Below are 15,361 nucleotides of genomic sequence, written 5' to 3'. Positions count from 1 at the left end.
AGAGTAAGTCAGTGCACTAACACACATTCACTCACCAACAATCATTTGTTTTACATCAAGAGCCGGTATTTTATTTCCCCGCTCTGTAGTCTTGCTTTCAAATTCAGGAACCTGCGATTTGAGGAATTATGAGGAGAACAGTGGAGTCTCGAGATAAATCCAACAAGGCTGAGATGGAAGAATCACGTTGCCCCAATGTGTCAGAGGTGCCTCAACTGGATCCAAAAGGGTTACATGCCCAACCTAAATGGAAGACACATGCTGAGTACTTAGCTCAGAAAGACAGAAATGAGCTGTTAGAGAAGATAGACGAACTTCAACAGCGGACCCAGGCGATGCGGGTTATGATCAAAAACCTAACGGCAGAAGTGCAGGATCGGGAAAAAAGAGGGGACCATCTGAAAGAGCAGAATAAGATCATTCGTGATGAACTGGCCCAGTTTGAATCTCATATACTCCAAAAACAGGCCGAGATAAAGACTCTGCTGGAAGAACTTCGAGAAGCTCAGGAAAAGGGGAAAATTACAGCTGACGAGAACCAGCGCCTGAGAGAAGGAGAGGTTGGACGTCAGGCAGCAATGTTTGAACTTCAGGAACTCATCAGTGTTAAAGATGAGGAAATCCAGAAGTTTAAACGCTCACAGCATGAGCTTCAGAAAAGTGTAGTCTCTCTGACTGAGCAGAACAAGACGTCCAGCAATGAGCTTGCTCGACTTGAGTCTCTGGCAGCACAACTAAATGAGGAGAAGAGAAACATGCAGAAAGCTGAACGGGATCTTCGGATCCAAGTGGAGGTGGATAATGAACAAATCCACAAAATGGAGGAGCACATAACGAACCTAACCAGGCAAATCGCTTATAATCAGGAACAGTTAAATGAATATCACATCCTAACAACTGATCAGAGGCAAAAGGTCTCTGATCTTACAGGCCAGCTAGAGGTGAAGCAAGAAGAGGCGATACTAGCTAGCGTTGAGCAGCAGAGAGATGAGATTTTATTTGAGACGACATTGGACGATCAGAGCGATGGCACCTGCTTTGCCGCTACACATGGGGATCAGAGCGATGGCATCTTCTATGATAATACATCGGACGATCAGAGCTATGACAGTGTCTGGGAGACTACATCTGAGGATCAGAGTGATGAGTGCCTCCCAGAGAAACCAGCTTCTGTGTTTTGGACCAAGAGTTTCTGGTGGAACACTGCTAAAGTTGTAGGTGTGTCACTTGCCATAGCCGTTGTGGGTATAGGTGCCTATAACGCCTATTTCTGATGGACTATGCCTTTAACAAGCTACTGCCCTTCTGCCACCACATTGTACCTCCTCCCGCCTAAACTAGAATCCCTACAAACTACAACTCCACTTTAAATCCTAACAACAGGTTCATTTATAGATATAGATTATGAATGTGATAAACATAATTTATATTTATAAATGAATGGGCACGGTGGTGGAGTGGTGAGCACTGTCACCTCACAGGAGGCGGGCCTTTCTGTGTGTAGTTTGCATGTTCTCTCCGTGTCTGCATGGGTTTTCTCCGGGTACTCCGGTTTCCTCCCACAGTCCAAAGACATGCGGCCCGACATGCGGCCCAGGAGTGAGTGTGAATCATGACCTCTCACCTGACGTGAGCTGTGAAGGCTCATACTGGTTGAGAGGTATAGGTGGCTGTGGCTCAGGAGGTAGAGAGGATCGTCTGCTAATCGTGAAGATTGGTGGTTCGATTCCCGGCTCCTCCAGTCTGCATGTCGAAGTGTCTTTGCATGGACAAGATACTGAACCTGAAATTGTTCTGAAGGCTGTGCCATCGGTATGTGTGAATGAGCTGCTGCTGCCCTACGGCGACTAACAACAGGTTCATTTATAAATATAGATTATGAATGTGATAAACATAATTTATATTTATAAATGAATGGGCACGGTGGTATGGGGTGAGGGGGGCACTTCTCAGGGCCATCCAATCCCTGTACGCCCAAAGCGAGAGCTGTGTTCGGATCCTCGGCAGTAAGTCGGACTCGTTTCCGGTGGGGGTTGGCCTCCGCCAGGGCTGCGCTTTGTCACCAATCCTGTTCGTGATATTCATGGACAGGATATCGAGGCGTAGTCGGGTGGAGGAGGGTTTGCAGATCGGTGTGCTGAGGATCTCATCGCTGCTTTTTGCAGATGATGTGGTCCTGTTGGCATCATCGGTCTGCGACCTCCAGCACTCACTGGATCGGTTCGCAGCCGAGTGTGACGCAGTCGGGATGAGAATCAGCACCTCTAAATCTGAGGCCATGGTTCTCAGCAGGAAACCGGTGGATTGCCTACTCCGGGTAGGGAATGAGTCCTTACCCCAAGTGAAGGAGTTTAAGTATCTCGGGGTCTTGTTCGCGAGTGAGGGGACGATGGAACGTGAGATTGGTCGGAGAATCGGAGCAGCAGGGGCGGTATTGCATTCGCTTTACCGCACCGTTGTGACGAAAAGAGAGCTGAGCCAGAAGGCAAAGCTCTCGATCTACCGTTCAATCTTCGTTCCTACTCTCACCTATGGTCATGAGGGTTGGGTCATGACCGAAAGAACGAGGTCGCGGGTGCAAGCGGCCGAAATGGGTTTCCTCAGGAGGGTGGCTGGCGTCTCCCTTAGAGATAGGGTAAGAAGCTCAGTCATCCGTGAGGGACTCGGAGTAGAGTCCTTGCTCCTTTGCGTCGAAAGGAGCCAGTTGAGGTGGTTCGGGCATCTAGCACGGATGCCTCCTGGGCGCCTTCCTTGGGAGGTGTTCCAGGCACGACCAGCTGGGAGGAGACCACGGGGAAGACCCAGGACTAGGTGGAGAGATTATATCTCTACTCTGGCCTGGGAACGCCTCGGGATCCCCCAGTCAGAGCTGGTTAATGTGGCCCGGGAAAGGGAAGTTTGGGGTCCCCTGCTGGAGCTGTTGCCCCCGCGACCCGATCCCGGATAAGCGGTTGAAGATGGATGGATGGATGGATGGGCACGGTGGTGGAGTGGTGAGCACTGTCACCTCACAGGAGGCGGGCCTTTCTGTGTGTAGTTTACATGTTCTCTCCGTGTCTGCATGGGTTTTCTCCGGGTACTCCGGTTTCCTCCCACAGTCCAAAGACATGCGGCCCGACATGCGGCCCAGGAGTGAGTGTGAATCATGACCTCTCACCTGACGTGAGCTGTGAAGGCTCATACTGGTTGAGAGGTATAGGTGGCTGTGGCTCAGGAGGTAGAGAGGATCGTCTGCTAATCGTGAAGATTGGTGGTTCGATTCCCGGCTCCTCCAGTCTGCATGTCGAAGTGTCTTTGCATGGACAAGATACTGAACCTGAAATTGTTCTGAAGGCTGTGCCATCGGTATGTGTGAATGAGCTGCTGCTGCCCTACGGCGACTAACAACAGGTTCATTTATAAATATAGATTATGAATGTGATAAACATAATTTATATTTATAAATGAATGGGCACGGTGGTATGGGGTGAGGGGGGCACTTCTCAGGGCCATCCAATCCCTGTACGCCCAAAGCGAGAGCTGTGTTCGGATCCTCGGCAGTAAGTCGGACTCGTTTCCGGTGGGGGTTGGCCTCCGCCAGGGCTGCGCTTTGTCACCAATCCTGTTCGTGATATTCATGGACAGGATATCGAGGCGTAGTCGGGTGGAGGAGGGTTTGCAGATCGGTGTGCTGAGGATCTCATCGCTGCTTTTTGCAGATGATGTGGTCCTGTTGGCATCATCGGTCTGCGACCTCCAGCACTCACTGGATCGGTTCGCAGCCGAGTGTGACGCAGTCGGGATGAGAATCAGCACCTCTAAATCTGAGGCCATGGTTCTCAGCAGGAAACCGGTGGATTGCCTACTCCGGGTAGGGAATGAGTCCTTACCCCAAGTGAAGGAGTTTAAGTACCTCGGGGTCTTGTTCGCGAGTGAGGGGACGATGGAACGTGAGATTGGTCGGAGAATCGGAGCAGCAGGGGCGGTATTGCATTCGCTTTACCGCACCGTTGTGACGAAAAGAGAGCTGAGCCAGAAGGCAAAGCTCTCGATCTACCGTTCAATCTTCGTTCCTACTCTCACCTATGGTCATGAGGGTTGGGTCATGACCGAAAGAACGAGGTCGCGGGTGCAAGCGGCCGAAATGGGTTTCCTCAGGAGGGTGGCTGGCGTCTCCCTTAGAGATAGGGTAAGAAGCTCAGTCATCCGTGAGGGACTCGGAGTAGAGTCCTTGCTCCTTTGCGTCGAAAGGAGCCAGTTGAGGTGGTTCGGGCATCTAGCACGGATGCCTCCTGGGCGCCTTCCTTGGGAGGTGTTCCAGGCACGACCAGCTGGGAGGAGACCACGGGGAAGACCCAGGACTAGGTGGAGAGATTATATCTCTACTCTGGCCTGGGAACGCCTCGGGATCCCCCAGTCAGAGCTGGTTAATGTGGCCCGGGAAAGGGAAGTTTGGGGTCCCCTGCTGGAGCTGTTGCCCCCGCGACCCGATCCCGGATAAGCGGTTGAAGATGGATGGATGGATGGATGGGCACGGTGGTGGAGTGGTGAGCACTGTCACCTCACAGGAGGCGGGCCTTTCTGTGTGTAGTTTGCATGTTCTCTCCGTGTCTGCATGGGTTTTCTCCGGGTACTCCGGTTTCCTCCCACAGTCCAAAGACATGCGGCCCGACATGCGGCCCAGGAGTGAGTGTGAATCATGACCTCTCACCTGACGTGAGCTGTGAAGGCTCATACTGGTTGAGAGGTATAGGTGGCTGTGGCTCAGGAGGTAGAGAGGATCGTCTGCTAATCGTGAAGATTGGTGGTTCGATCCCCGGCTCCTCCAGTCTGCATGTCGAAGTGTCTTTGCATGGGCAAGACACTGAGCCTGAAATTGTTCCGAAGGCTGTGCCATCGGTATGTGTGAATGAGCTGCTGCTGCCCTACGGCGACTAACAACAGGTTCATTTATAAATATAGATTATGAATGTGATAAACATCATTTATATTTATAAATGAATGGGCACGGTGGTGGAGTGGTGAGCACTGTCACCTCACAGGAGGCGGGCCTTTCTGTGTGTAGTTTGCATGTTCTCTCCGTGTCTGCATGGGTTTTCTCCGGGTACTCCGGTTTCCTCCCACAGTCCAAAGACATGCGGCCCGACATGCGGCCCGACATGCGGCCCAGGAGTGAGTGTGAATCATGACCTCTCACCTGACGTGAGCTGTGAAGGCTCATACTGGTTGAGAGGTGTAGGTGGCTGTGGCTCAGGAGGCAGAGAGCATCGTCTGCTAATATTGAAGATTGGTGGTTCGATCCCCGGCTCCTCCAGTCTGCATGTCGAAGTGTCTTTGCATGGGCAAGATACTGAACCTGAAATTGTTCCGAAGGCTGTGCCATCGGTATGTGTGAATGAGCTGCTGCTGCCCTACGGCGACTAACAACAGGTTCATTTATAAATATAGATTGTGAATGTGATAAACATAATTTATATTTATAAATGAATGGGCACGGTGGTGGAGTGGTGAGCACTGTCACCTCACAGGAGGCGTGCCTTTCTGTGTAGAGTTTGCATGTTCTCTCCGTGTCTGCATGGGTTTTCTCCGGGTACTCCGGTTTCCTCCCACAGTCCAAAGACATGCGGCCCGACATGCGGCCCGACATGCGGCCCAGGAGTGAGTGTGAATCATGACCTCTCACCTGACGTGAGCTGTGAAGGCTCATACTGGTTGAGAGGTGTAGGTGGCTGTGGCTCAGGAGGCAGAGAGCATCGTCTGCTAATATTGAAGATTGGTGGTTCGATCCCCGGCTCCTCCAGTCTGCATGTCGAAGTGTCTTTGCATGGGCAAGATACTGAACCTGAAATTGTTCCGAAGGCTGTGCCATCGGTATGTGTGAATGAGCTGCTGCTGCCCTACGGCGACTAACAACAGGTTCATTTATAAATATAGATTATGAATGTGATAAACATAATTTATATTTATAAATGAATGGGCACGGTGGTGGAGTGGTGAGCACTGTCACCTCACAGGAGGCGTGCCTTTCTGTGTAGAGTTTGCATGTTCTCTCCGTGTCTGCATGGGTTTTCTCCGGGTACTCCGGTTTCCTCCCACAGTCCAAAGACATGCGGCCCGACATGCGGCCCAGGAGTGAGTGTGAATCATGACCTCTCACCCGACGTGAGCTTTGAAGGCTCATACTGGTTGAGAGGTGTAGGTGGCTGTGGCTCAGGAGGCAGAGAGCATCGTCTGCTAATATTGAAGATTGGTGGTTCGATCCCGGCTCCTCCAGTCTGCATGTCGAAGTGTCTTTGCTTGGGCAAGATACTGAACCTGAAATTGTTCCGAAGGCTGTGCCATCGGTATGTGTGAATGAGCTGCTGCTGCCCTACGGCGACTAACAACAGGTTCATTTATAAATATAGATTATGAATGTGATAAACATAATTTATATTTATAAATGAATGGGCACGGTGGTGGAGTGGTGAGCACTGTCACCTCACAGGAGGCGGGCCTTTCTGTGTGTAGTTTGCATGTTCTCTCCGTGTCTGCATGGGTTTTCCCCGGGTTCTCCGGTTTCCTCCCACAGTCCAAAGACATGCGGCCCGACATGCGGCCCGACATGCGGCCCAGGAGTGAGTGTGAATCATGACCTCTCACCTGACGTGAGCTGTGAAGGCTCATACTGGTTGAGAGGTATAGGTGGCTGTGTCTCAGGAGGCAGAGAGGATCGCCTGCTAATATTGAAGATTGGACTTTCGATCCCCGGCTTCTCCAGTCTGCATGTCGAAGTGTCTTTGCATGGGCAAGATACTGAACCTGAAATTGCTCCGAAGGCTGTGCCATCGGTATGTGTGAATGAGCTTTTTTTGTGAATATTTTATAAATAAATAAATAATAATAAAAAAAAATAATTTGGAAGTGGAATTGAATCTGTAAAATGAACTGTATATACATATATATATATACACACACACACACAATTTAATTTTTTGAAATGAGTGTAAGTACATTACACTAAAGAAAGCATCACAGATAATCCATGATGTGTTGATCAATATGCATAAAAATGCATTCATAAAACTGAATTAAAATGTTTTTTTTCCTTTTATTCTGATAAATTGCACAGCCCACTTGGACACTGGGCTTCTACACACATACACATTTTAATATTTTTACTACACATTTATAACTTTTTTTGTAGTATAGTCAAAGTAGTCTCCTTTTTTTTTGTAAGCGAAAGACCTAATGTGGTCGAAACATGTTGGCTTTTTAAATGATTTAGCCACTACAATAAAGGTTTTTTAATATACTCTCTTCCTCGTTGCTACTTTTTTGATATTTTGGAGTCCCTGGACTGCCTTCCTGTTTATCCTAGTCTCCTGCACACTCAAAGGGAACCTCCACCAATCATGCACTGGCATCACTGGTCTAACCATATTCACTGGTAACATCTAATTGTTCAACAGCGATGAAAATGTGGAAACATTGTGGAGCACAATGTAGAACAAGTAAAAAATACAGGAACACATAAAATGAGACTTGTATCCATGGATCTATTGCCCCAGTGCATGCTGGAAGGGTTCCAAACACATCTAACTCATGTAACTGCAATCACATGATCAACACTCACACAGCCAATCATATGAACACTGATCACGGTTTCAACCCCTAATGCTTCCACCTTAGCAGGATCTGCCATCACCTCCTCAGCAAAGATGACATGACCGGGGTTCTGGACTAACGTAGAAAAACAAGTTACACTTGGACAGTTTAACTTTAAGACTGGCATCCCCTTAAAGATACAATATTACAATATTTCAATGTCATGTTGTTCAGAAAACTTAGCTGATGTGAACATTTTTTGGTGGTTTACAAACAAACAAGCGTTCCAGTATGGTGTCAAATCAGCAAGAGCACTGACCTCAAGTGCTGCTTGTGTCAGTAAAATAGAGACTTTATTGTTTTTGTCATGGAAAAATAACGAAAAAACAGTTTAGCAGCTCTTGGCAGTAAAAGCAAACATAAAAACATTCAAATCAAAATATAAATAAATAAATGGATCATAAAGTGCAGGTGACATGATTATGGTTCGGCAGCTAGTGTCCTCAGCCTTTGTGGGGTGGCTGGGGGTTCTACACACTTGACTTCCTGTGGGTAAAAGCTATTCCGTAGTCTGTTTGTGTGTGTTTTAATTGTCCTGTATCTCCTTCTGGAGGGAAGGGGAGTAAACAGTCCATGTCCAGGGTGGGTGGGGTCTTTAAAAATACAGCTGGCTTGCTCTCCTGAAGTCTATTATCAGTCAGTCAGTCTGTAGTATTTTGGTGGTTTACATTGAATAACTGTGCTGATGCTAAGGGTTAAAATAGTCTTTTGAAGGTAAATATGTTTTCATGTCATAGACTCCCACTTACACGTTATGGCCTTAAATCTTCATTATAATAAGATGCTACTGCAGTTTTAGCTCCTTCCTTCAGATTAAACAGTCTGAAGCAGAAAATTCACTTTGGCTGAACTTCCGTAAACTGTGGTGAGGGGTCACATGTAGACATTGTGAGGTACACAAGCCAAAAAGGCTGGAAACCACTGATATAGAGTGAAGCTTAGCTAAAAACTGGCCCGGCCATTTTCAAAAGGGGTCCCTTGACCTATGACCTCAAGATATGTGAATGAAAATGGATTCCATGGGTAGTTTCCTCTTTACAGACATGCCCACTTTATGATCATCACATGCAGTTTTGGGGCAAGTCATAGTCAAGTCAGCACACTGACACACTGACAGCTGTTGTTACCTGTTGAACTTGAGTTTGCCATGTTATGATTTGAGCATATTTTTTAATGCAAAATGCAGTACAAATACCCCACACCTCACCTCACCTCCATACCATTATTGACAGACAGTACACCTGAACTGAATGGACTGTAATGCTGTGCAACATGCTGCCTTCCACTGTGTAATTGTCTGAAATATATTAATTATTTATTTAAAAAAATATTTTTATGAGAGCTACAAGTTCTTTTAACATGGTCATGGAGCATATATACTGTATATTTGTATTCTGGGGGTATCATTCCTATGCAGAGAGTAGTTTAGTTTATTTATTGACTACACTGAGGGCGTTTTATATTTTAATAATTTATTTATTTATTGTGTTGAGTTGAATGTGCTACTTATTTTGTACTGTAATTACTTTGTGCCTTTTCTACCTTTTTTCTTTTCTTAAAGCTGACTCGGTGTAAACCGCTCAGAATTCCAATGTACTTATAGGTGCAAATGGAAAATAAAACTCTTGAATCTTGAAGTACCTGTGAGGGTTTCTGGACAATATCTGTCATTGTTTTATGTGTTAATTGATTTCCAATAATAAATATATACATACATTTGCATACATCAACCATATTTGTCCACTTCCATGTAGATAAGAGTCTTAAATACTTGACAAATCTCCCTTTAAGGTGCATTTTGAATTAATACAAAATGTGTGATTCATTTACGATTAATCGCGATTAACTATGGACAACCGTGCGATTAATCACGATTAATATTTTAATCGATTGACAGCCCTAGAATAAATATATGAACACATGATCTCATACTGAGAAAAAAGAAGGAATTCCAGCACTGTACTGTAGAAATCAGCAGCAGCAGCATGCAGTAGAGGCTTATGACCGCTTGATGGAGCTACTACCCCAGGCTGCACACAGCATTAGTATCATACCCACGTCTGGGGCTATCATACAGAACACATACAAAATGATGGAAAGGCTTCAGGAGGAGTTTGGGTTCCTGCTCTCACGTCCGGCAACATACATTTCATAAGTTTTAGAAGTGAGATGAAGGCAGATTGCACCTCTTGTCCTGACACTTAGAATGTAATGCGTAATGCTTGAACTGTAAGTAGAGAAAATGATTGAAGGGGCAATTGAGGGAAATCAGCACTTCAGGTGCCTCACATTGGTTACATGAGAAACAGTTGATCTTTAAGATTAAACCTGTCTTCATGAAATAAAAAAAAAAACACTTAACTTTCCCCTTGAAAAAAAAAAGATAGTGGAATGATGAATAATAAATATAGCCCTAGACTGTACTGTCATGATCCAAAAATATGACTCCTCGGTGTTTCTTGGATGGATTATTTGTATAATAGCAGCTCTCTCTCTCTCTCTTTCTCTCTCTCTCTCTCTCTCACACCATCATTTATTGTCCATTCACATTCTGTGTAATCTCATCCTTTGTCTTTCTCTCTCTCTCCTGTGTATGTGTGTGTGTGAAGGGAGAAATGCTTAATAACACAGACGATACCAAAAATACATTTGAAATCGACAGAACATTTCGTCATTCTGCGCAATTACGCACGCTCATCCATGGACACACACTGTAAACAAGTGCTGTTAATTTACAGCAGGATTTCAACAGTATTAACCTGTTATTGCTTAAAACAGTGCTTTACTGTTAATACAAAAGAAAACCTGTTAAATTACGCTCATAGGCTGTTTTTTAATTGAACTATAATGCATTCTTAAAAAACAGCACTTTACTGCTGATCAACTGTCTACCAGTTGCAGCTCCTCTAAACTTTTAGCTGAGGTGAAGGCAGACATTCATTTCAGGATATTTAAGTAGTTTGTTTTTCTTTTGACCATCCTGGATTTCTTAAATTACTGGGATGTAATCTTCAAAGAAAAATGTAATCCTTCGATTTTTTTAATTGGTTCACCTGATGGGAAAATATGATACATGCCAAACTGAAAAGTAAATAAAAGCATAGACAACCAGGCATAAAATGTATAGGCGTATTACTTTGTTTTGTTTTATTTAACATGTTAATAATGATGGGTCATCAGGTCCATCCTGTCTGTCCTCAGAAGCAGCTCCTATCCTTCTGGAGTCTGCTGGCTGCACTGAGGTTCATCTGGTGTCTTGGTGACTCGACACACATGATTCCACTTTAAATGTTACAGATTGGGTTCAATTTTATAGCAGAAACAAAACAGTGTTATTTTTAAAATCATAATCTTTTTGTAGATCATTTCAAGGATCACATTAATGTTGCAACGTGAATATTAAAGAGGCGACTATTTCCTCCTCGAATCGTGAGCAATTGTGTTTGCAGGTAAAACAGTCAAATCTAACTAAAGTAAACTTTTCATTATGATTTAAGGAAAAAAAACAACAGGCAAAAAACTACAGCACATTTAAATTTTACTTTCATTATATTTAAAGCTCTACGGTGGTATTTAACTGCGGATGGTTATTGTATGGATTATTATGAATGAATGAGTGAATGAATGAAAGACTTTATTTCGAAAATAAAATAAATAAAAACAGATACAAAATAATAACAAACAAAACAAGAGTAATAGTGTCCGAAAAGGAGTATAGGTAGAAGTAAAACTTATATTTCCCTACCCCTTTCTCACTTCTCCTCTAATAAATCATATATCATAGAATGATAATATAATATAATATAATATAATATAATATAATATAATATATAAACTATCCCAGATTTATTTACATTCCAAATTAAATATATGAACAGCATCCCAAGTTTATTTACAACCCACATATCCATCCGGAGTTAAAAAGTAGATATAAACCTACCCTTCTCACAACTCTTCCTCAACCATATACCTCCCAGAAATATCTTTTTTGTATAGCTTTTTAAAGTGATTTATATTTGTGCTCCGCTTCAACCTATCACCCAACCCATTCCACAAATCCACCCCACACACGTTATGATGACACATGATATCTTGCCTTATTACGCACAGGAAACATGGTGACCATCGGATCTCCAACATGTCAGGGTGAATTCATTTAAAAAGAGTCATTATCTGTTCTTGGCAGCATATTTGAGCTGTTGTTTTTCATATGTGGTATATAAGCCTATATATTTTAAGCATGTATGTTTATGATATAGCCCCCCCCAAAACTCCCCTGCTGGAAATACGTTACCGTGCGCAATAGGCCTGTCCTATCTTCACATAGGGTGGCATGTATATGATTATTAATATATTAATATGATTTAATTTGATCTTGAAGAATATATCACACTAAATAATTTTTTTTTTAAAAAATCATAAAAAGGAAATTACAGGTGAATAAATAGTGAAAGGTGGGTGGATTCACATTAAGTGACATTAAGAAGTAACACTAGCATTCTTTTTCAGTATCACTACAAATTATTCTAATAAATTAATGCAACTTGTCAAATGTTTTATCAATCTTTCAGTCGCCTTCATGTTTTTATCAGATGTTTTTTTTTTTTTTAAATATCATACACTTCCTATAATCTGCTCGTCCATTCTCCTTTTATGTAACCTCGATAACTCCCAATATTGCTGTTCTTGGATTCATTTGCAAGGAAATTTGAAAAGCATTTCAGAAAACAAAAACGTGATGACGTCATGATGCGGCGCCATGATAGTCTATGCGCATGCGTGGAAAAAGCGCAGGAACGTCATGACATGACGTCACAAAGCCGCAGGAATGTCATGACGTCACGGTCAAAGCCACAGGAATGTTATGACTTCACATCAGATCAAAGGAAGTCTTGTCAAGGATAGACCTTGAATCAAGCAAACCAAAGGATTCTCAGCTATTAGTCTCAGCATTTGCAACACGCTATCGAGAGATCACCAGAGACTGTTTGTTAACTGTCAAAAGCGAGTTGAAAATCGAGCTGAGAGAGTAAGTCACTGCACTAACACACATTCACTCACCAACAATCACTTGTTTTACATCAAGAGCCGGTATTTTATTTCCCCGCTCTGTAGTCTTGCTTTCAAATTCAGGAACCTGCGATTTGAGGAATTATGAGGAGAACAGTGGAGTCTCGAGATAAATCCAACAAGGCTGAGATGGAAGAATCACGTCGCCCCAATGTGTCAGAGGTGCCTCAACTGGATCCAAAAGGGTTACATGCCCAACCTAAATGGAAGACACATGCTGAGTACTTAGCTCAGAAAGACAGAAATGAGCTGTTAGAGAAGATAGACGAACTTCAACAGCGGACCCAGGCGATGCGGGTTATGATCAAAAACCTAACGGCAGAAGTGCAGGATCGGGAAAAAAGAGGGGACCATCTGAAAGAGCAGAATAAGATCATTCGTGATGAACTGGCCCAGTTTGAATCTCATATACTCCAAAAACAGGCCGAGATAAAGACTCTGCTGGAAGAACTTCGAGAAGCTCAGGAAAAGGGGAAAATTACAGCTGACGAGAACCAGCGCCTGAGAGAAGGAGAGGTTGGACGTCAGGCAGCAATGTTTGAACTTCAGGAACTCATCAGTGTTAAAGATGAGGAAATCCAGAAGTTTAAACGCTCACAGCATGAGCTTCAGAAAAGTGTAGTCTCTCTGACTGAGCAGAACAAGACGTCCAGCAATGAGCTTGCTCGACTTGAGTCTCTGGCAGCAAAACTAAATGAGGAGAAGAGAAACATGCAGAAAGCTGAACGGGATCTTCGGATCCAAGTGGAGGTGGATAATGAACAAATCCACAAAATGGAGGAGCACATAACGAACCTAACCAGGCAAATCGCTTATAATCAGGAACAGTTAAATGAATATCACATCCTAACAACTGATCAGAGGCAAAAGGTCTCTGATCTTACAGGCCAGCTAGAGGTGAAGCAAGAAGAGGCGATACTAGCTAGCGTTGAGCAGCAGAGAGATGAGATTTTATTTGAGACGACATTGGACGATCAGAGCGATGGCACCTGCTTTGCCGCTACACATGGGGATCAGAGCGATGGCATCTTCTATGATAATACATCGGACGATCAGAGCTATGACAGTGTCTGGGAGACTACATCTGAGGATCAGAGTGATGAGTGCCTCCCAGAGAAACCAGCTTCTGTGTTTTGGACCAAGAGTTTCTGGTGGAACACTGCTAAAGTTGTAGGTGTGTCACTTGCCATAGCCGTTGTGGGTATAGGTGCCTATAACGCCTATTTCTGATGGACTATGCCTTTAACAAGCTACTGCCCTTCTGCCACCACATTGTACCTCCTCCCGCCTAAACTAGAATCCCTACAAACTACAACTCCACTTTAAATCCTAACAACAGGTTCATTTATAGATATAGATTATGAATGTGATAAACATAATTTATATTTATAAATGAATGGGCACGGTGGTGGAGTGGTGAGCACTGTCACCTCACAGGAGGCGGGCCTTTCTGTGTGTAGTTTGCATGTTCTCTCCGTGTCTGCATGGGTTTTCTCCGGGTACTCCGGTTTCCTCCCACAGTCCAAAGACATGCGGCCCGACATGCGGCCCAGGAGTGAGTGTGAATCATGACCTCTCACCTGACGTGAGCTGTGAAGGCTCATACTGGTTGAGAGGTATAGGTGGCTGTGGCTCAGGAGGTAGAGAGGATCGTCTGCTAATCGTGAAGATTGGTGGTTCGATCCCCGGCTCCTCCAGTCTGCATGTCGAAGTGTCTTTGCATGGGCAAGACACTGAGCCTGAAATTGTTCCGAAGGCTGTGCCATCGGTATGTGTGAATGAGCTGCTGCTGCCCTACGGCGACTAACAACAGGTTCATTTATAAATATAGATTATGAATGTGATAAACATAATTTATATTTATAAATGAATGGGCACGGTGGTGGAGTGGTGAGCACTGTCACCTCACAGGAGGCGGGCCTTTCTGTGTGTAGTTTGCATGTTCTCTCCGTGTCTGCATGGGTTTTCTCCGGGTACTCCGGTTTCCTCCCACAGTCCAAAGACATGCGGCCCGACATGCGGCCCAGGAGTGAGTGTGAATCATGACCTCTCACCTGACGTGAGCTGTGAAGGCTCATACTGGTTGAGAGGTATAGGTGGCTGTGGCTCAGGAGGTAGAGAGGATCGTCTGCTAATCGTGAAGATTGGTGGTTCGATCCCCGGCTCCTCCAGTCTGCATGTCGAAGTGTCTTTGCTTGGGCAAGATACTGAACCTGAAATTGTTCCGAAGGCTGTGCCATCGGTATGTGTGAATGAGCTGCTGCTGCCCTACGGCGACTAACAACAGGTTCATTTATAAATATAGATTATGAATGTGATAAACATAATTTATATTTATAAATGAATGGGCACGGTGGTGGAGTGGTGAGCACTGTCACCTCACAGGAGGCGGGCCTTTCTGTGTGTAGTTTGCATGTTCTCTCCGTGTCTGCATGGGTTTTCTCCGGGTACTCCGGTTTCCTCCCACAGTCCAAAGACATGCGGCCCGACATGCGGCCCGACATGCGGCCCAGGAGTGAGTGTGAATCATGACCTCTCACCTGACGTGAGCTGTGAAGGCTCATACTGGTTGAGAGGTATAGGTGGCTGTGGCTCAGGAGGTAGAGAGGATCGTCTGCTAATCGTGAAGATTGGTGGTTCGATTCCCGGCTCCTCCAGTCTGCAT

The 15,361-nt window shown here is 44.8% G+C and overlaps 2 protein-coding genes across 3 annotated transcripts in view; both read left to right on the top strand.

Moving 5' to 3' along the window:
- LOC119495952 (trichohyalin-like) overlaps positions 1-14,637 on the top strand; it is a 28,704-nt gene extending 14,067 nt beyond the window's left edge. Inside the window, exons 2-3 of one of the 2 annotated variants that reach the window (XM_037782896.1) lie at positions 1,384-1,857; positions 14,036-14,637. Coding sequence is in view for 1 of the 2 variants with exons in the window: in XM_037782894.1 (XP_037638822.1) it covers positions 129-1,274 (1,146 nt within the window). In the remaining variant the exon portion in view is untranslated. Of the gene's footprint in view, positions 1-89; positions 1,858-14,035 lie in introns of both variants that reach the window. The other variant, XM_037782894.1, reaches the window with a different exon arrangement.
- Positions 12,748-15,111, top strand: LOC119495953 (trichohyalin-like). The gene is made up of 2 exons (XM_037782897.1): positions 12,748-14,035; positions 14,510-15,111. The coding sequence occupies exon 1, from the start codon at positions 12,781-12,783 to the stop codon at positions 13,924-13,926; it is 1,146 nt and encodes a 381-aa protein (XP_037638825.1). The 5' UTR covers positions 12,748-12,780; the 3' UTR covers positions 13,927-14,035; positions 14,510-15,111.
- The last annotated feature ends 250 nt before the right edge of the window (positions 15,112-15,361 follow it).

The sequence above is a fragment of the Sebastes umbrosus genome, chromosome 10, assembly GCF_015220745.1.
Source record: "Sebastes umbrosus isolate fSebUmb1 chromosome 10, fSebUmb1.pri, whole genome shotgun sequence".
Classification (NCBI taxonomy): domain Eukaryota; kingdom Metazoa; phylum Chordata; class Actinopteri; order Perciformes; family Sebastidae; genus Sebastes; species Sebastes umbrosus.
This window is presented reverse-complemented; position numbering and strand designations above follow the sequence as displayed.

What these genes read in the sequence shown, in the direction of transcription:
- LOC119495953 (XM_037782897.1), top strand. Translation starts at nt 12,781, where the DNA reads ATGAGGAGAACAGTGGAGTCTCGAGATAAATCCAACAAGGCTGAGATG.